At 52.7% G+C, this 18,668-nt stretch overlaps 6 protein-coding genes and 1 non-coding gene across 7 annotated transcripts; 3 read left to right on the top strand and 4 right to left on the bottom strand.

The window, feature by feature from the left end:
- Window positions 1-168: 168 nt before the first annotated feature.
- Window positions 169-2,178, top strand: J4E84_005084 (uncharacterized protein; the record flags this gene model as incomplete). The annotated part of the gene is made up of 1 exon (XM_049387683.1): window positions 169-2,178. One exon carries the CDS (start codon window positions 169-171, stop codon window positions 2,176-2,178), a length of 2,010 nt encoding a protein of 669 aa, XP_049244661.1.
- Window positions 2,179-2,790: 612 nt separating this feature from the next.
- On the bottom strand, window positions 2,791-4,641 carry J4E84_005083 (uncharacterized protein; the record flags this gene model as incomplete). Its single annotated transcript, XM_049387682.1, has 3 exons — window positions 2,791-2,829; window positions 2,895-3,187; window positions 3,237-4,641. The coding sequence occupies 3 exons, from the start codon at window positions 4,639-4,641 to the stop codon at window positions 2,791-2,793; spliced, it is 1,737 nt and encodes a 578-aa protein (XP_049244660.1).
- A 1,067-nt stretch (window positions 4,642-5,708) lies between these two features.
- J4E84_005082 (uncharacterized protein) lies at window positions 5,709-7,505 on the bottom strand (the record flags this gene model as incomplete). The annotated part of the gene is made up of 3 exons (XM_049387681.1): window positions 5,709-6,544; window positions 6,604-6,953; window positions 7,003-7,505. The coding sequence occupies 3 exons, from the start codon at window positions 7,503-7,505 to the stop codon at window positions 5,709-5,711; spliced, it is 1,689 nt and encodes a 562-aa protein (XP_049244659.1).
- Window positions 7,506-9,607: 2,102 nt separating this feature from the next.
- Window positions 9,608-10,027, bottom strand: J4E84_005081 (uncharacterized protein; the record flags this gene model as incomplete). The annotated part of the gene is made up of 1 exon (XM_049387680.1): window positions 9,608-10,027. The coding sequence occupies one exon, from the start codon at window positions 10,025-10,027 to the stop codon at window positions 9,608-9,610; it is 420 nt and encodes a 139-aa protein (XP_049244658.1).
- Window positions 10,028-12,937: 2,910 nt separating this feature from the next.
- On the top strand, window positions 12,938-13,027 carry J4E84_005080. The gene has a single exon. It is a non-coding gene; the product is annotated as a tRNA-Arg (tRNA).
- A 733-nt stretch (window positions 13,028-13,760) lies between these two features.
- Window positions 13,761-15,775, bottom strand: J4E84_005079 (uncharacterized protein; the record flags this gene model as incomplete). The annotated part of the gene is made up of 4 exons (XM_049387679.1): window positions 13,761-15,024; window positions 15,071-15,299; window positions 15,349-15,670; window positions 15,734-15,775. 4 exons carry the CDS (start codon window positions 15,773-15,775, stop codon window positions 13,761-13,763), a joined length of 1,857 nt encoding a protein of 618 aa, XP_049244657.1.
- An 878-nt stretch (window positions 15,776-16,653) lies between these two features.
- Window positions 16,654-18,418, top strand: J4E84_005078 (uncharacterized protein; the record flags this gene model as incomplete). Its single annotated transcript, XM_049387678.1, has 4 exons — window positions 16,654-16,944; window positions 16,997-17,508; window positions 17,554-18,097; window positions 18,329-18,418. The coding sequence occupies 4 exons, from the start codon at window positions 16,654-16,656 to the stop codon at window positions 18,416-18,418; spliced, it is 1,437 nt and encodes a 478-aa protein (XP_049244656.1).
- Between the last annotated feature and the right edge of the window lie 250 nt (window positions 18,419-18,668).

Genomic DNA, 18,668 nt, shown 5'->3' with positions numbered 1-18,668 from the left:
CTGGTAGGCATTGCGTCAGGGCCCAGCCCCAATCCAACATTTCTAGGTACATTCACCCTCAACATCCCAGTTTCCACCGCCGCCCTACTCTCGATCACTTTCTGCTCGCTTCGACTTTACTTGCCATCCAGTATACGCTGCCCGGACGTACGAGCAAGAGCACGAGTCATGGCCGAGATCCAGGTCCCTGCCCAGAAGGACGAGCATCCGCTTCTAGCCTCACGTCCGCCGGTTACCGATCCCATCACCTATCTTACTATTATTGAATACAACTTGTCCGAGGAGAACTTGCCGGTCCTACACGAGGTTCTTCAAGATGCAGAGCTTACTGCGACTATCGGCTGGGATTTGATACATCTGCTCCTTCCGTTGCTCCCGCTATCGGAAGATTGTTTGCAAGACATCGCCGCCAAAGGTAACCCACGAGAGTGTGTTTTGAAAGTGACAGAAGCGCTGCGGCTACTGGAATTTGAAGAACCACACGATCACACCGACGACGAAGAAGATGATGCAGACCCCAGCGGAAGCAAGAAAGCGGCAGAAGTCGGAATGGGCGAATCGAGCACAAGTCCTGCGTTCCAACCAGCCGTAGTCCCGCCACTTCCGGTACTAAAGTTCGAGGTCCTCTTGACTATACTTGCAACGCTACATCGACGGGTCAAGACGAAATATCCAAGCCGGTTCCTCTCTACCAGTCTGCAGGCTGCACTGCTTGCATACAACAGGGCCAACACGCACATTGAAGACCTCACCCTATCCGCTGTCAAGTTTGTCAAGACGCTTTCCGGCACTAAGAGGCCGCATTTGCCATCGAGACGAAGCAGCGGAAATCTGCTACGTGTAAACACCAATCAGTCGGAGCCAGATCCGGAGGCACAGAGCGACGCGCCGAGCAATGAGGAGAACGATCTTGTCAATCGCCTACTCCAGTCATTCCTCACGCATATCCTCGAGGATTACGTCTTGTCACTGACATCAGACGACGACGTTCCAGGCCTGGCGTGGGCAAGCAGACTGATGGAACGGTACGAGCCCCAGCGGATACCGAACAAGCCCAACTACAAGAAATATGCGGATAGGTTCGCAGAAGAAGAGGATCTGACCTCTAGGGTTGCGATTCTTGGACAGGTTGTAGCCTTGACTCAGGATCTTGGGTTGAAGTATAAGGAGCTTCTTCGGACTGTGATGGATACGGAGGATGAGAAGCGAGGTATTCCAGGAACAGAAGATGAGCCACCAGCCACGGCTGCCGATATACCGCTCTCACGAACAGGCGCTCTTCTACTTATCGCTGCGCAAAACGTCAAACAGGAACTGTATGCTTCAGCCAAGCAAGACGAGTCATTGTCAATTGCCATTTTCCCAGGACACGCCACGATACTCAGCAACTTCATTGGAACTCTCGGGCAACAGACCGTCGGTATGGAGCCTGAAGCACTGCTCGACACAGTTCTTACATTTGGTCTCATCGCACTCGAAAAGAACAACATCGGCGAGCCCAAAGACGACGAGTCATTCGCCCAATACCTGCAAACAATCTCGCTCATCTCCGCAAACTCGCCGTCCCCGAGCCTACGCGGCCATGCGCATTACCTCACTACAACAGTCTTGCGCTCACATCCCCACGATCTCGTTCGCTTAACCTTCATCCGTGATACGCTAGAGCACTGTCCGTACGAGAACCTCAAAGCAAGCGCAGTATCGTGGCTCAAAGGCGAGACCCTCGAGGCCAACGCGCCGCGTCCTCAATCCGCAGACGACGAGCACGAAGAAACCAACATCTTCGCCACGCCAGTCGCTCTATCTACCGTTGCGCCCTTCCTCTGGCCTGATCTCACCAAGCAATTTGCCACCGATGCTGTCTTAGAAGAGTCATGGATGCAATTTCGCCAAGAACTTGGTTTCTACGTTGCAGCACTCAATTTCTACTATCTGCTACTCCAGGCGAAGCATCTACACGAGACGCTTGGTATCAAGGAGTTGAACAGCAATCATAGCATTCAGTCGCAATATCTAGATGTGCTGAAGCAGACAGCGGCGCGGTTTCAGAAGGAGCTGTCATCGGGTGGTGGCGCACTTGTTGTTGAGGGTGAAGAGGCGCTGGAGCAGGCCAAGGCTGATGTTGGGTTACTGGAGAAAGTCATTGAGTGGGTTGAGGGCGGGTTGAAGAAATTGTAGATAGGGTGACTATATGTGTCATGAATGATGTACTTCAGACGGTATCTGCATGGAATACAATCACATTTGCGAAGAAGACCTCAATATTCACGATGAAATTAATATGCTCAGAACATACCCCCGTTCATCCCTCCGAATCCTGCGCCGCCACCATACGATCCCCCCTGTGGAACCCATCCCCCGAAATTATCCGCCGTCATATCATTCCACAGATACAAATCGCCGTTTTGAAACGCCGCGGAGAAGTCGCCCATATCCGTCGTGAAAGCCGTTTGATCACTGATCGGCTGTGGATCAATAGCCATGTCGTTCGCATTCCATGGCGTGGGTGTGGGATACGCGTTACCCAGAGCGAAAGACGATGTCGGTAGAGAAGGAGGAGCAGGTTGATGTTGCTGCTGCTGCTGTGCCGCAACCTGACTTGGATCGATCGTAGACGCAGAAGCAGACGCAGATGTATTCGCGACCTGCACATTCTGCTCCGCAAACGCAGGTGTCTGATTCCCGCTTGCTGTCTTCATCTCATCTCCACCCCCTACCTTCTTCCTCCTCTTGAGATGTCTCCCCTCCTTCCTCCACACCTGATATTCATCCCACCAACTCTTCAACTTTTCATGTAGCAGAAAGTTCCAATGACTCGGCACCCGGACTCTACACTCTTGGGGTCCACCCGCTTCATTCGTCTTATCCAGCACAGTGTCAAGATAGTAACTCACTTTGAGGCTCTGGCTTTCGAGCAGCTCGCCCATTTCCGCGTCGGTGCCAACGGCGTATTCTGCTTTCATGAGGGTGACGAGTGAGTAGACGGCGCGGACGTAGAGGGCGTTTGGAGATTTGCGCAGTTTGTCGACGGGAACGGCGATGAAGAAGTCGAGGATGGTGTGGGCGGCGGAGATGCATTTTGTGGTTGCGTTGATTTGGAGGGCGGAGCGCGAGAGGAGGGATTCGGGTTGCACGCAGTCGTCGTCTAGGGCGGGGAGGGTGATGTGGCGGTTGCGGAATTCGATGACTGGCAGAGTGTTAGATGGGGTAGATGTGATTTGTACTTGAAGACTTACCGTCGTAGCGACCTCCGTCCATACCGAATTCCCACATCGATAACATGTCGGAGTAGTACTCTATCTGTAAGTTCAGCGTCATGACGTCGTCTGGAATCCCTTTTCTCCAGTCTTGCATCCGCCGATCGAAGATTCGCAGTATGATTTGCATTCGCAACTCCGAGAGACTGAAGCTTGTGCTAGCATCGTCGAAGCCAAAGGCCGTATTTGCCTCGTCGGCTATCCTCTGGAGTTTCAACCACGCCACTATTCTCTTATCGTCCAAGAGCTTCGACTTTTCCAGTATGTTGAAGCACTCTTCCATCCAACTGTTGAATAGCAGTATGTTAGGTCGTTTGAGTCGCATCGAGAAGCCTGCGCTGATGATGTAGAGTAAGAGGATAGTGCGGCAGTGCTCGAGCAACTCCTCGGGCGAAGAAATCTTCTGGAGCGACCGAATCGCACGTTTGGGGAGTTGCTCGTGCGTTCTAGGTTTGGATGTCAAGCCCAACTCCAGAGCCATCGACGCGGCCATGTTGACCCACTGATAGATTTGCAGCTGGCCTGGTGTTTTCGATGGTGAGTAGTACGTGACTGTGACGATGAGCGCCTGAATAGCTTGAACCGACTTCTCGCCTTTGATGAAGGCGGAACGTGCGTAGAGAAGGACGGTTTCTTCATGTAGTCTGTCAGACAGGGCAGAACCTTTCGAGTGCGCAGCCGCGGCCATGATTGCGTGGAAGAGCGCAGGCTTGTTTGCTCGGAGATCGAACACGTCCCATTGTTTGGGGATCGTGATGCCTGGACATGCAGCGACGAGCTCGGTGCGCCATATGCTCAGGAGCTCGACTGCGAGATCTTCCGAGATGACACCACGATCTATAATGTCGTTATCAGAAGACCCCAGGAAGTCTGTCGGCGCGCCAGTAGACGTAGAGTCGACAGTAGGGGCTTTTGTGATTGGTGCTGTGACCATTGACGCTGATGTTGTGACACTCGGGCGACTCGATACGCTAGGAGGCGTCTCCTTCTTTCTCACATGGCCTTGATCGTCCGAGTCCTCATCGCCGGATTCCTGTTCGCTAACATCGTTCGATGATCTGGCGTTGGTCTTCAGAAGACTTCGCATCTGCTGTATCTCTTTCTCCAACTCCGTGACTCTCACGTCTGTTCTCTTTCTCTGTCTTCTCTTAGCCGGCGGCGCGAAAACACACGTTCTGTTCGCCTTGGCGCATCGCTGGCACTGCGTCGAGCTTGTGTCCGGGTTCATAAGACATCGGACTTTGGAAATGCGGCATGCTTCACAAGCGCGGTTTAATGGCTGGTCTTGAGACTTCCGGGGTTGTTCCGCGTCTGGGCTATTGACGAGTTGGTTGTTCATAGTCCAGAGCGTCTGTGATTTGGTGTCATCTCCAAGGCCCGACATTCTGGTTGACGTCGGCAAAGTTGCCGCTTGTAGTAGGTTGGTATATTCGGATGACTGTCGTCTTGAAATGCGCACGCATAACGTCTTTGATCCGATTTCGACGTTGCTAACTGCGCAATTCCATGTTTGTAATCAATGGAAGATCGACTAGCGCATGCAATTGCCGGTAGATCCTGTGAGGGCCTGTCGGAGACACGCGCTGGAGTGGAGAATGACGGTCACTGATTGTGTGCGACAAACTTTGAGTACTCGGTCCGCTGGTGTCAGTAAAGTCGATGTATGACGAACGTGGATGCCTAGGAAGCCGTTGATCGAAGGTCGCGCGACAGGGTCTGACACGCGAAGCACCAATCAGGCAAACCTGTGGGTCTAGTGGATGACTTGTGGCTAAATATTGAGCCCGCAATGCGCGACACACGATCTCCGCTCTAGCGTCTCGGAGCAATCCCTAGGAAACTCGCTGTCCGTACCTTTGGACTGTTCCAAGGTTGTATCGAAAGACTACACTCTATGTACGACTGTCGCACGAGAGTGTGCAAGCACCCAAGGCATCTACGACATTGCGACATGAGCTGGAAGTACCTATGAATACACTGCATACGCGTTCAGGCACCCCAATACTTGTCGCATGGATCGGAATATTGGTCAATTAAACGGTGCCTCGTGACGACATTGCATGCGATTGGCAGCAAAGCAATACGACGGAGATATGCCGGGCGAGCATCAAATCCGTCAACACAGCGCCAGAGTATTATCTCGAAGAAGCAGTTCATAGCAGCCGGGGTTGAAAGTCCTGCGCTGTGGAGAGAATCGCGCCCCGCGTATTTGGTTAAGGCGCACCACGCCTTGCCCGACGGCAAACCTTCGTCAGCGTAGGGCGCGACTAGCGCCTTGGGTGTATAGTAATTCAGATCACAAAAACTACTGTTGAGCTCTCCTCATTTCTCAAAACGATATAGTTGTTCATACGATTCATTCAAAATAATAGTCGCTACAAACATGTCCTTTCTATACACCGATTTCGACAAGGCAAAGACACCACCCAAGCGAATACCACCGCCACCCATCTAGCAAAGCCAGAACCAGAACTTCTCAAGCGCATTGCGCGGGATCTGCTCAGGCCAAACCTCCGCATCAAGCGCCGCCTTGCCGCTCCAGATATCTGCCTCGGCCGGGTTGACCATCTTGGTCCGCTTGAAGATCTTCCAGAAAGCATAAAGAAGACCGAAGATGGCAACGCCGATGTAGGCAGTGAAGAAGCTCGTCAGCTCATCAGGTCCCCAAGGAGTGGTTGTGAAGACCTTGAAGCCGTTGAAGAGGATAATGAGGGCGAAGTAAGCGAAGGCAGTCCAGGCAACGTATGGCTGCCACTTGCTAGCGAAGACCATGGTGCTGCGGTCGACGTTCTGGGCAATGCATGCCTTGCGGAAGCGTGTGTATGTGTAGGTGATGGTACACCAAGTAAAGAGCGACGCGATGGTGGTCAAGTTCTGGAACCATCCGAATACCTTGTTGGCACCAGCGCTGACACTCATGTATGTGAGTAGCGAGATTGAGGCTGTGACTGCAACAGCGTAGACAGGGACACCCTTCTTGTTACACCTGAGGAGGAACTGTGGGGCTTGGCCGTTCTGTGCGATACTGAAGAGATAGCGCGATCCGGTGTACAGGAAAGCGTTGCCAGATGAGGTTGCGGATGTCAGGATGACAGCGTTGACGATGTGGGGGAGGACAGGGATGCCTGCGTTCTTCATGGCGATGACCCAGGGGGATGACTGAGCACCCTTGGCGTTCTCGTCGGTGAGCTGAGGGTCGTTTGAGCTGATACAGGTACCGATGATGAACGATCCCAGGACGTAGAAGAACAGGATACGCCAGAAGACACGGCGAACGGCTTTGGGAACTAGAGAGATGCAAGGTCAGTAATCGTTATATAAAGAGTCGAGACAAGACGTTACTTACTGTTCCTGCGGGGGTCGGCGGCTTCACCGGCAGCGACTGCAACCATCTCAACACCACCATACGAGAATGCTGCGTTGACAAGTGTAGACCAGAGACCCGTGAAGCGACCCGTATTCCCAGTGCCCACGTACTCCTTCATCGCACCTTCCTTCCAATAGCGGAATCCTCGCCTGTCATGGTCAGGACCTCCACCGAGCATAATGACTAGACCGGCAAGAAGCAGTCCAATGATTGTTATGATCTTGATGGATGCAAAGATGAACTCGGCTTCTCCGTAAATCGAGACGGCGAAGATGTTCAGAAAGACGATGATGACGATGATGATGGAGATCCATATCGCAGGATTGTACCTGACTGGAGTCAGCAAGGGTTGGGACTCGATTGGACCGTTATACTTACTTCTCTTCCTGGTCCCAGAAGTTGATCAAGAGAGCGGCAGCAGAGATCTCGGCGCAGAGTGTAATGGAGCTGTTGTACCAGTTGTTCCAACCGACGGCAAAACCAAGAGCGGGGTCCGCATAGCGAGCAGCGTACTGCGGGATAGCACCGGGAAGCGGGAGCCATGTGGCCATCTCTCCAAGACACTGCATCATGCCGAAGACGGCGACACCCGTGATGGTATAACCAAGGAGGACAGAGACGGGACCGGCATTGGCGAAAGCACTGGCAATACCGAGGAACAGACCAGTACCGATGGTACCTCCGAGCGCGATGAACTGGATATGGCGCGACTTGAGACCTCTCTGAACATAGCCGTAGTCCTCGGCTTTCTGAGCGGAACCGTAGACACCAGCAGCCTCATTAAGGGCGTGGTCCTTGATGTCGTGGACATCGCCCACAGCATGGTCAGACGGACTCTCGCCCGCGACATACTGCTGCTTTTCGTAGTCGTTGACCGACATATCGGGCGACAGGGAAATAAGAACACCAAGAGGTATACTCAGCGAAGTGGAAGACTGAGCCTGAGTCTACCAGGGATAAAGAACCCAGGAGAGCACAAGAAGGGTAGAGGCGCGAGAGAAGATAGCCTTGCAAGCCGGGTGAATGGGGGTACGAAACGGCCTTTATACCCACGCGCCTGCGAGGATTCCCTTCTCAACTTCGCAGCACCCTCGTCCCAGCACCCGGGAACCGCTCGCAAAAGCAGAGCATGGGCTGGACCCCAGCGGCGACTGACATTCTGCAGACTAGTCGCGGCGCAGCTCCGGTGTGGTCTGGAAAGCCTACTGGTCAATGGTGTGATTGGGAGCGAATGATACGATTAAGATGCAGACGGTGTCGCCGTTCGGTATGGGCTATGCCGCCTTGAATCGCCTTAACCTCGCCCGGGGCTGATAAGGATGGAATCGCTGTACTGGGGTAGACGTTGGAGTGACAAGCTTCGATACAAGCCTTGTCTACTCAAAGAGGGGTACAGCTTATGCACGGCATGCATGCCTGCTTGCGAATTATCGTACAACGACCAGCCTTTTCTCTTTGCTGTTCACACGTCGCAGATACTGTTTGTACAGAGTATTGTCAAGCAAACCTCTCGATACACCGAGGCGCCTTCGACCAGCACGCGACCGCAGGATGGGGCGCCGGGCGTTCCAACTCGCTTAAGGTGCGATTTGGCATTGAGACAAGCCTCAATGGCGCTGAAGCAAGCAGCTATCGGGCGCCCTAGCTCGCGCTAAGCATTCTCGGCAGGTGGATCCAAGCTACAACCCATCAGAACAGTTTCCACTATCGTGGGCTTACTAGGGGTGATGCATCGGGAGTCGTGCGAATTGCACGCCTTTCTAGAACACATTCTAGCGCGCGGACCTACTGCGGTGGTATCGCTGTCACTACGCGTTCGCGCATTCCGTCTCGTCTTCAGTGGGATGAGAAGCGCGAGATGGCTCTGGACCACGACTTTCGCGATGGGCTTCCACGAATGGCGGGAACAAGACGTGCGTTCTGTGCGAGAACGCCCCCGCCCCTCCCGCACTGATGCAGTCACTGCACAGACAATTTGCGCAATCTACTCGGCCAGATGTGTCGCCAGACTGCGTGCAAGGGTTTGATTGGAGTCGTCAGCCTGCAGATAACCGTGGCGATTCGTATACTGGTTCCGACTGATGGCACAAGACTCTCGTTCCTCCAATGACATGCACCGATTTGGAAGCACGAAGACCGGAGTGCTCTGAGCTGACCCGAGCGTCATCCCATGCGGTCTTTTGGGTGTCTTTTTGGCAGGTGGGTGTACTCGAGGCGTGATACTTGCACATGTGACCATCTCGAGAGCCTAAGAGTTGTGCCCTCATGAGGCTTTGTGCACCGACAAGGCTGACAGCGGATCACAACATCCAATGGATATGTTTTCTGGAATGTTTCAGGCGCGTAGACGCGGTAAGCATGCGCCCAGTTAAAGCCACCGGTACCTGGCTTATGCTTGCAGACTTGACTAGTTAAATTGAGGAGCCGCTGCCACCTCACACAGAGAAAAGCCGAACAGGTCTGCAGCTTACATCAGTGTGGAAGCACGGAAAGTAGTGAGCCCAACTTCAACGTAAGCCCCGGGATTATAGTTTCCCTCTTTGAATGAAGTGCTACATTCATTGCACTGGCGCAAGAGGGAAGAATTCGAGCTTATCAAAGCTTAGAGAAAGCTCTTATGTGTTTGGCACCGTGGATCAAAAGTACAAGTCTGCAATTCGTTGCCCGTTTGGAGGGTTCAGAAGACTGTTACAAGTATCAGATCGTGAGTGTACAATTCCATGATATTTATACACACAGTATCAAGAACCGTCGACAAGGTATCCATCTATCCTCCTGACTATGTCCTTGTGCCGGGTACAAAGTCGCAGACATTCCCCATGGTCTGTCCATACGCGTAGCAGATGAAGGTATGTCGTTCTCGGAGTGGTTCGTTGTTTTTGATCTGTCGGATATTCGTCGCATCGTCGTGAGAGTCTTTGAGATGCCTTCGTGTGCAGCAGATATCCGCCGTGATGTCGCAGCCAGCCACCACCCAGGCGCGTTAGCCAGGTCCGATCTTGGGCATGTCGTGGTGCTCGCTCAGTCCGCTCAGGTACTTGTTGAGTTCCTCCACCTTCTCCTTGTGTGTCTTTACTCCCTCCTTCTTCAGTCTCTCCTCCATTCTCTTCCGTCGCATCTCGTCATGCCGTCTTTCCGCTTCTGTCTTCTGTCTGCCGCCGCCCTCGCGTATTGATCGCTCTGCAGTTTCGGGTGACATAGAGCGACCGGGTGTACCCGAGGGTGATTTGCGCGCGTTATCGTCAGTAGGCGACCGTTTCGCGACGCTGGTGGACGTGTCTTCGGAGGGTTTTGTGGATTCGGTCGTCTTTGGCTTCTTCTTTTTCTTCTTTTTGTCGACGCCGCCGCCACCTTTGAGTTTCAGCGCGCCGCCTGTGGCCGCTGTGTAGTCCGAGGACGGCATGGTGGTGTTGCGCCGGTGTATGGAGAGCGGGCAGCTTTGGATGGCTGGGCGCGAGATCGAATAACGGGTCCGCACGTGATACCGTTAAAGTGGGGCGGATGCCTCGTCAACATCGACAAACTTCCTTCCACGTCAACCAAGGAAAGACCTGAACACCCTGGAGGCTATATCGACGTCAGCTCACCACCTCTGCATGTTATCATCTTGATGTAGTCTCTAGAACTACTTTCCTGCTTTCAAACATTCCGACGCGCCATGGAAGATAGCATGGTCCAGGACAGCCCTCTGTTGAGGCTCCCTTGCGAATTGCGCTTGCGTATCTACGACGAACTTGTACCTATCATCCCTTTGAAATCCGATAGTCCACCAACCCAGTTTACCGGCCTTCTCTGCAGCTGCAAGACCATACAACATGAGCTCGAACCAGAGATTTGCAAACGTATGGCTACTGCTATTGCTGAAATAGCTGATCTTACACGCCAAAGCACTGGAATGGAGATGGTGTACACTCCACCTGACTCTTTCTGCGGCTGGCGCAACCTAACTATTTGTTGGCATACGTTGAATACATATATGCTCTATCTCCGCCGCGACCCACTTCTCGTATTCAGAGAGTTCTGGTTCGACACACTCACTATCCACCTGCACAACGAGCCCAACACCTACGAGCTCTTCCGAACGCATCCATATATTCACGCGACAACGGAATTAGCCGATACGATGGCAAGCTATGCCGAGATGACTGGCTCATTACCAAGACCCAAAAGATGGGTACTCCTCTTCAGTGGACGGATAAGACCTTTCGTGTTGCACAAGGGTGCAGGCATGAACATGAACAATGTCTGTTGCGACGGAAATCTTCGCTGGATATGGAGACCCAACTCCAGTATACGCGGGTCGGGCGTAGTCTTTTGTAAGATCCCGCAATCGACCCGACCAGATATGGATCCCACACAAAAGGAGATGGGAGAGATTTTCAGGGATGTCCAAGGAAGATGGGTGTCTGAAATGGGATGCGAGATGGATGAAGGGTACCACTGACGTGATATGGCCCTTATGAAAAGATAATTTGCTAGTACCACACGCGGGCGTCAAATGTTGGGGGAGGTTTCTTCATACATGGCAGGAAAAGGCAAACTTTCATGCAGAAAGGAGGCGACTGCGGTTCGTTGACACGGGACTGGTATATGATAAGGAACTGACGAAGAGGCGAGGGCTTTATGAATGGCAAATTCACACGGCGTCCTGGTCTTTCACCGTGGTCCATGGAGCGGACCTTCAGAAATCGCCTCCAAGTCCATGTTCCACCAAGTCGCGTCCTTCGACACGTTGTATCTACTTCAACGCGTTTAGTGCAATTACAGTTCCCATGTGCCGTAGCACCCAATTCTACCAGTCCCTCTATCGTGCCCATCTATCTCTTGCCACTCCACCTCATATCGACAATCCCCATATCCTATCTTACCCGTACCTCAAAAATCACAAGACTGCGCCAACAATTCCGCCAACTCCTCCAAAGCCGCCTGATCCTCCTCATTAAACCCACCAAGTTCCGCACAATCTATATCAATGATCGCTACAACCTGTATCTATATTAGCAAATCGATGTTCTTTATAGCACAATGGCTAGAAAAAAACATACCTTCCCATCCTTAACAACCGGAACAACAATCTCACTCCTACTCCTCCCATCACACGCAATATGCCCCGGAAACATCTCTACATCTGCCACCAACTGCGTCTTTGCTTCTTTCGCCGCAGTCCCGCAGACACCGCGGCCAAAATTAATGGTCTGACATGCTACTTGGCCTTGGAAGGGGCCGAGCAGGAGTTGCGACGCATTTGTTGGGGAAGTGAAGTAGAAACCTGCCCAGTTGACGGAGGAGGAGGGGGAGGGCAGCGAGTGGTACGCGTGCCAGAGGAGGGATGCTGTGTTTGAGAAGTTGCTGTTTGTTGAAAGTCTTGGTTAGGACCGGACTTTTGTCGCAAGTTTGGAAAGGGTGGGAGCATACCAGACCTACACAATATTAGCAATCCTATTCATCCTCCTCAACCTTAAGACTTGGACATCACTTACCCAATTCCTTTGCCCATCAAAAAGCGACCTCGCCTGCTCAAGCACTTGCTCATAAACCTCCTTCTTACTCATTCCATCGGCAAAATCGGACGCGTCGGCGTGCACCTACACCAGCAGCCAGCCCAGTCAGCCACGTATTCGAGACACAACTTAGTCCAGACTAAGCGAAAACTCTTGGCTGCATACCATGGTCGTTGATATTCAGTTACTTCTTGGGGTCGCAGTTCTTTCCTGGCTGCTATTTCCAAAGTTCTTGTGTGCACAGAACGGAAGTCGCCGAAGCTTGCCGGGCAGCAGCAATAATTATCCACAACAAATTACTCTAAAAATTCAACTGCACGGCGGTAACTATTTGTACTTGTTATATGGGTAGGTTGTGTGGGTAAGGGAATTGGTATTACATGATTGTTTACTGTCCTGGCTGCAAGGGGTTTAGGTTGACCAAAAATTGTCGATCGCGTCATCGCCGTCTAATCTTATCTAGGCGTACGTGCAAGTCAACGACAACCTCCTCATTCAATCTGAGTTCTGTCGCATATATGCCCATTCGTGACAATTGGAATCAGATAGATCACATTCAGGGGCTCAATTAGGATATACTACTGTATGCATCTCGGCTCTGTTCTACAAACCTCGGCCAAACCATCCCCACACCTACATACCTCCCTCCACATCGTCCAGCAAAAACTTCACCGCTATAGCACAACAGACATCCAACCAGCCCAGGCTACTACAATCCAGAAATAGATCATGAGGTCAGGGACAGGTAGACTCGTCTCGTTGCTCAACAGCTACATAGACATCTCCCACCACAAGAACTCTTCATGGCAACCGGTCGGTTGGCGCAATGGTAGCGCGTGGCCCTCCTATCTCCTACAGATATCCCAAGGCCAAGGTTGCGGGTTCGAGTCCCGTGCTGATCGTATGTCGCTCACGATCAGTGGTGTACACTGACTTGAACGAAATATTTTGCTGGTTTGATGGCGAGATGCAACTTTTTTCTTGGTTGGAGACCGATCACCTATCCGCCACCACAACCAACTATACAAGGGTTCAGTAGAATTAGCAAAGCTAATGTCTTCGACGCTTGGATGTATTATTTTGATTGATATCGGGGCAACATATCCTTAGGGTTGGATAGATACTTGTATGCAGCACAATCTTTCGTCAACCAAATCCGAGACTAGACCTTTGTAAAGTAGTGCAAAGCAAGAGTCACAGTCACAATTGATCAGACAAGCCAAGTTTGATTGAGAGGAAGATGCCATTGATTTTGGACAATTAGAAGTAGTCATCAACTCATACACGTCATGAACATATCCGCAGCCAGATTACCGCGAAAAGGGACAAGACTAAAGTAAAGATGCAGCAACAAGTGACTGGGTAATGAGACAGTAGAAAGAGACATTAGCACACCATGCGCCCCCAGTAAACTCCCAGAATGATGATCCAACTCCGTTATGCACTCTTTGTAGTGATCCAAAAACGCCCGCCCGCAGACGACATGTGTAGCGTCAAGCCCGATGGCATGCTGTTCGACGAAGAATTGACTGAGACGAGAAACGAAGTGACGATGAAGGTCGTGTCCCAAGACGCCGTGCTAGAACTCCCGGAATGAAGATGCGGGATCAGAAACGCAAAATCCAGTGACGATGCTCATGACTTTGGGCGGGAGATGGCGTTGCCCATGCTTCCAACACGACCGCTGGTTTTCCGTACAGCAGACTTGCCGTCGGTGCTTCGGCGCGAGGGACTCGATCGGATCTTGCCCATGTTGATGCTGCCACTGCCGCTCTTCTCCTTTGGTGTCTTTGGCCGTATGCCAGCTGGCGCAGTGTTCTCGAGATCGCTCTCCTCACCGAAGCCGAAAGAGGTGTGGGTTACTGATGTTTGGACGACGGACGTGGTGCTGAAAGCACGGCGCTGCTTGTCTTTGAGGGTCGGCGAGCGCTGAGGAGAGCGCGATGATGTGCGTCGCGCAATCTGGCGCAGGTGGAACTCCTCGTCTGACTCGCCATCGAAGCGTGTAATGTCCGCCCTGACCTCTGTGTGCGACCTGGTGAAGGGCTCGTTCTCGTCGATGCGCTGTGGTGACCGCGAGCCGTTGCCGTAAAGTTTGCTAGTCTTTCGCGGTTGTCCAGGTGTCGGCGCAGGCAGGTTGTCCTCCAACACGCCAATGTGGCCCGAGTTGCTTCGCTCGTTCGACTCGATCTCGCCGAGCGCAGCGCGCTTGGACGATCCGTTGGGCGGCGTGAAGGTTTGCCCGTTGCTAGCAAGGCGCTGCTTATGCGGTGACTTGGTAGGCGTCGATGGCACGGTCTGCGCGTACTTTGCCTTGAACTGGTCCTCGTACCACCACTCTCGGAAAGTACCCTGGTTCAGGTGCAGCCAGTGCTGTTGGGGGCCAACGACCATGCCCGGGCGCATGAAGCGCATGTATGCGATGATCTCGTTGGCGGTGAAGCCGTGCTTGTAGATCAGGTACGCGCCGATCAAGCAGCCAGTTCGTCCCAGTCCAGCCTTGCAGTGGACTGCGATGCCGCGCTTCTGCACTGTGATCATCTCGTGGGCGAGGTTGACGAACTTGCGTACGAGAGACAGCGGTGGGCAAGTTCCGTCGTCGAAGATCATGTTCAAGTGCTGGATGCCGAGCTTGGTGAAGTATGAAGAGGAGTACAGTTCCGAGTTGAGGCGTACAACGAGTCCAACGTTGCGCGCGCAAAAGTGCGAGAGCACGTTCTTGAAGGGACCAGGAAGTCCAGATCGCTGGATCTCGGCGATGTTGGAGGGAAGCGTCGCGTACATGGGTGATGAGGTCGGGATCTCGTGTGTGGGTTGTTGCTGGGGAGAGGCAAAGGCAAGGAAGTTGGGGGTGACCCAGTTGAAGTCGCCCATGTCTACGCGTTCAAACTTCTCGTACCTAAAACTGTCAGTATTCATCGATTGATGTGGTTCGGTAGACATACTCCTCGAGGCTGAAGTCCTTGAGACCGCAGAGGCCCTCTTCCTTGGCCTTCCATACACCGTAGATGACGTCCTGGATGTTCAGAACATAGTCGGCCTGGCTGTAGCCGGCGTCGCGGAAGGGCATGCACGGCGGGTCCATCTGGGCAATGGGCGCCAGAGCAAGGTGAGGTGGCCATGACTGGATGAGCACCATGTAGCATGCGAGAATGCAGGCAGCGTTTGCGCGACCTAGGCATGTTAACGGGTGCTATTGAGCGAGGAATGTGGAGTAGCTCACTCCTCGAGTCGGCGCTGCTCCAGAAGACCACGGCGCGGTCCTCATTGAGAGGATCGCCCAGAACCTCGTGCAGCTGTACCGCGAACCGGTAGAGGTGGCCAATGTGCAGTGGGCCAAAGTCGCCGTGGAAGGCGTTGTACAGGAGCGTCTTGTCGATACTAAAGTAGACGGGAGGGTGCGCCTTGGGGCCGGCGGCAGTAGGACCTACTTGCGCGCGCGACGACCGCTTGGAGGGCGATTGGCTCTGCTTGGGGTACGGGAACGGAGTGTTCGCATCGGGCGGGCTTGTGTAGGATGCCAGGTAGAGTCTGTCTTGGATGTACTAGGAGATCGATCAGAACGGGTCCCGCCATCGCTTTGTTTTGGTGTGTGTTGTGGTGCTCACCTCGATCACCTGACCATAGCTGGTGGTGGATGCGCGCGACATCTTGGCCACTCGATCGCGTGGTGAAGCCATTGCGAAGAAGAAGGTGCGACCCGCAGGTGTTGACTACAGCTGGGGAAGGACGAGGACGAGATGCCGACTTGGGACGAGAGCAGCGATGTCGGCAGCGCAGCGCAAGGTAAGATGCGTCGTCGGTATGGCTGGTGGCGGAAGTGCCGTCTGCGTCTGCGTGTCCTGCTGCGGTCGGAGTAAGGAATAACTGTAAAGATGTGTGACGGCGGATGGTTGGAGGTTTAAGCACATCCTCCATGTTGTTGTTGTTTACAGACGCACGGACTCGCCCGCTAGCTCCACTCCATGGTTTCGGGATGCCCGCAACGCCATCATAACAACTCTAGACGTCTTGGCCCAAGCACCACAACAACACAACAACTGGTGAGGCCCTCCCTGCTGTTTGCATGACGCACTGCCTATAGGTGTCCTGAGACATATCTCTTCGTTTGCCAGCATCTCTTGTCCCGCCGGCTACGACTCTGTTTGTTTGCGTCTCTTAGGGAACCAGCAGCTCGAGGCTTTGGACCTGCAGCTGTCGTCGTGTCTGTATGACCTCACAGGGTCCAGTGTACGGACTCCTAAAGGCAGCCTGCATCTCGATTGCTGCAGTAATCGCGGATAATTTGCGCGACCCGCACTAGAGCCCGTCGGCATCGCGATCGTCCTCACCGCATGCAGCCATCTAGCCGTTGTTGTTTCTTATCTGCTACTCCAACTGTCAACAGTCAGCTGTCATCGTACACACTCCACAGAGTTGTCGCTGTTTGAGGCGGGATCCTTGGCGACCCACAAAACCTGTGTGTCGCAGAGTAGCAGTGGGCCGCGCCCGTGCGCTGTAAAGCCTCATCTACCACATCAATATTACGATGATCCGAAGAGGCAGGACCCAGGGGTGGCTCAAAGAGTCCATTGATGTTTTACCTACCTGGGCAACGTTCAATGGGGTCAAGTTCAACGGCGTCAAAGTAGGCCCGCTGCCAGGCTATGAGGACAGAGGGTCTACAGTCATTGCTGACGAGAAGCTTCAAGGGGGCGAAGCTGAGCCTTTGCTCGTCGTGCCCAAGGAGTTGATCATTTCTCGTCAGAATATTGAACTTATCGCAAAGTCCGATCATCATCTACGCGAACTTCTCGAAGCTCTTGGAGATTTTGGAAGGGTGTGGCAATTCCAGAAGAAATGCAAATGTGCCCGGCACTAACATGAAACAGACAACAAGAGGTGCCGTTCTTACTTTTCTACTCGTCCAAGCAACCATCTGCTGCCCCGATACAAAGGACGTTGGCGTACTCAATCCTCTTACGGAATACGTCAAGTTCCTTCCAGATGAGCTGCTACCCACTTTCTGGAGCGAGGAAGAACAGGAGCTTCTCGTTGGAACCACGCTCAAACCTGCAGTCAGCGCAAAGCTCAACAGCTTATTGCGCGAATTCGAAAACTTGCGCACTGCTACAGAGTCTATCAGCTGGTGTAAAAAGTACTGGTGGGATGAAGAAAATGGTATGTTGACTTTCGACGACTGGATGTGCGTCGATGCCATGTACAGATCTAGAGCTTTGGAATTCCCCGGTACTGGTGACTGCATGGTCCCCTGCGTCGACATGGCAAACCATGCATCAGGTGATGCGACGGCCGCATTGTACGAGACTGATGGTAACGGGAATGGTCTATTACTACTTCGAGAGGGCAAACAAGTTAAAGCTGGTGATGAGATAACGATCACGTAGGTCATCATGATGAATAGAAGGAGACTCGCTCACAAACGTAGATACGGCGACGAAAAAGGCGCATGCGAAAACATCTTTTCGTACGGATTCCTCGAGGATGCCATGACGTCTGCAAAGGTCGTATTTCTAGACCTCGATATCCCAGACGACGACCCACTCAGACCTGCGAAGATCTACGTGTCCAAGGTTGCACCGGGGTTCCGCATCTTCGAGAAAAACGGTACCATCGATTGGGAGAGTGACTTCATATGGCTCGTCGTAGTCAACGAAGAAGATGGTCTAGACTTCAAGGTCAGACAAACCACCGATGGCAAGAGAGAAATCCAATCTTTCTGGAAAGAGCAGGAACTCGATACTGTGAAGCTCCGAGATAATCTTGAACAAGATCCATTATGGGACGTCTTCCGGCTACGTGCGACGGTGCTCCTACAAAATCGCGTTGATGCGCAGATTGAGCTGCTCACGGAAACAGAGGGTGCCAAACGGACGGGTACAATGCGGGACATGCCGTGGCGACTTGCGGAGAGACTCCGAAGTTTGGAGCTAGACTTGCTCAAGCGTGCAGCTGCTACTCTTGACAGCCAGGTAAGACCAATTTCTCTCTATACCCCGCAGTGCGAGCTCCATCATAGTATGTTTCGGACTTCACACCGCCAGAGGGCATGTGTCGCATCATGTCCTTCGACGATAGTTTATGTGGTGTGGCGTCGCACCAAATTTGGTTGCATGCGCTTAAAAGCCCAGACTGTCAGGCTGCTAAACTACCAGATTACTGTTCCTGCATCTTCTCGCCGAAACCGCACTGACGACAAGCAGAAAGCCAAACTCCTCGACACAGAAGCAGTTGTCCATTATCTAGGCTTGGACAAGAGAGGAGAGGACGAAGAAGAAGAGGATTTCTCCTGATAACCCAAGACCCCACTCCAGATAGACGAGCTCATATAACGTGGTGGAGCCCCACGCGCCCTGCATTTACTGCAACATGGGTAGCAGTACGTTTACGGTAGAACATCAATAGAAGCATCGGCTCTCCACCATGCATCCCACACTGTTTGATACCTTGTTGTACCTCAAAGCAACTGATAGATCAACTCGAGCTTTTCGCAAATGACAGTACACCTCGTAAAGGAAAGAATGAACTGTTACTAATTACGAA

This window comes from Alternaria hordeiaustralica, assembly GCF_023758085.1.
Source record: "Alternaria hordeiaustralica strain BMP 2776 chromosome Unknown scaffold_8, whole genome shotgun sequence".
In the NCBI taxonomy this organism is placed as follows: domain Eukaryota; kingdom Fungi; phylum Ascomycota; class Dothideomycetes; order Pleosporales; family Pleosporaceae; genus Alternaria; species Alternaria hordeiaustralica.
Note: the sequence above shows the minus strand (reverse complement) of the source record. Positions and strands in the feature narration are given on the sequence as shown.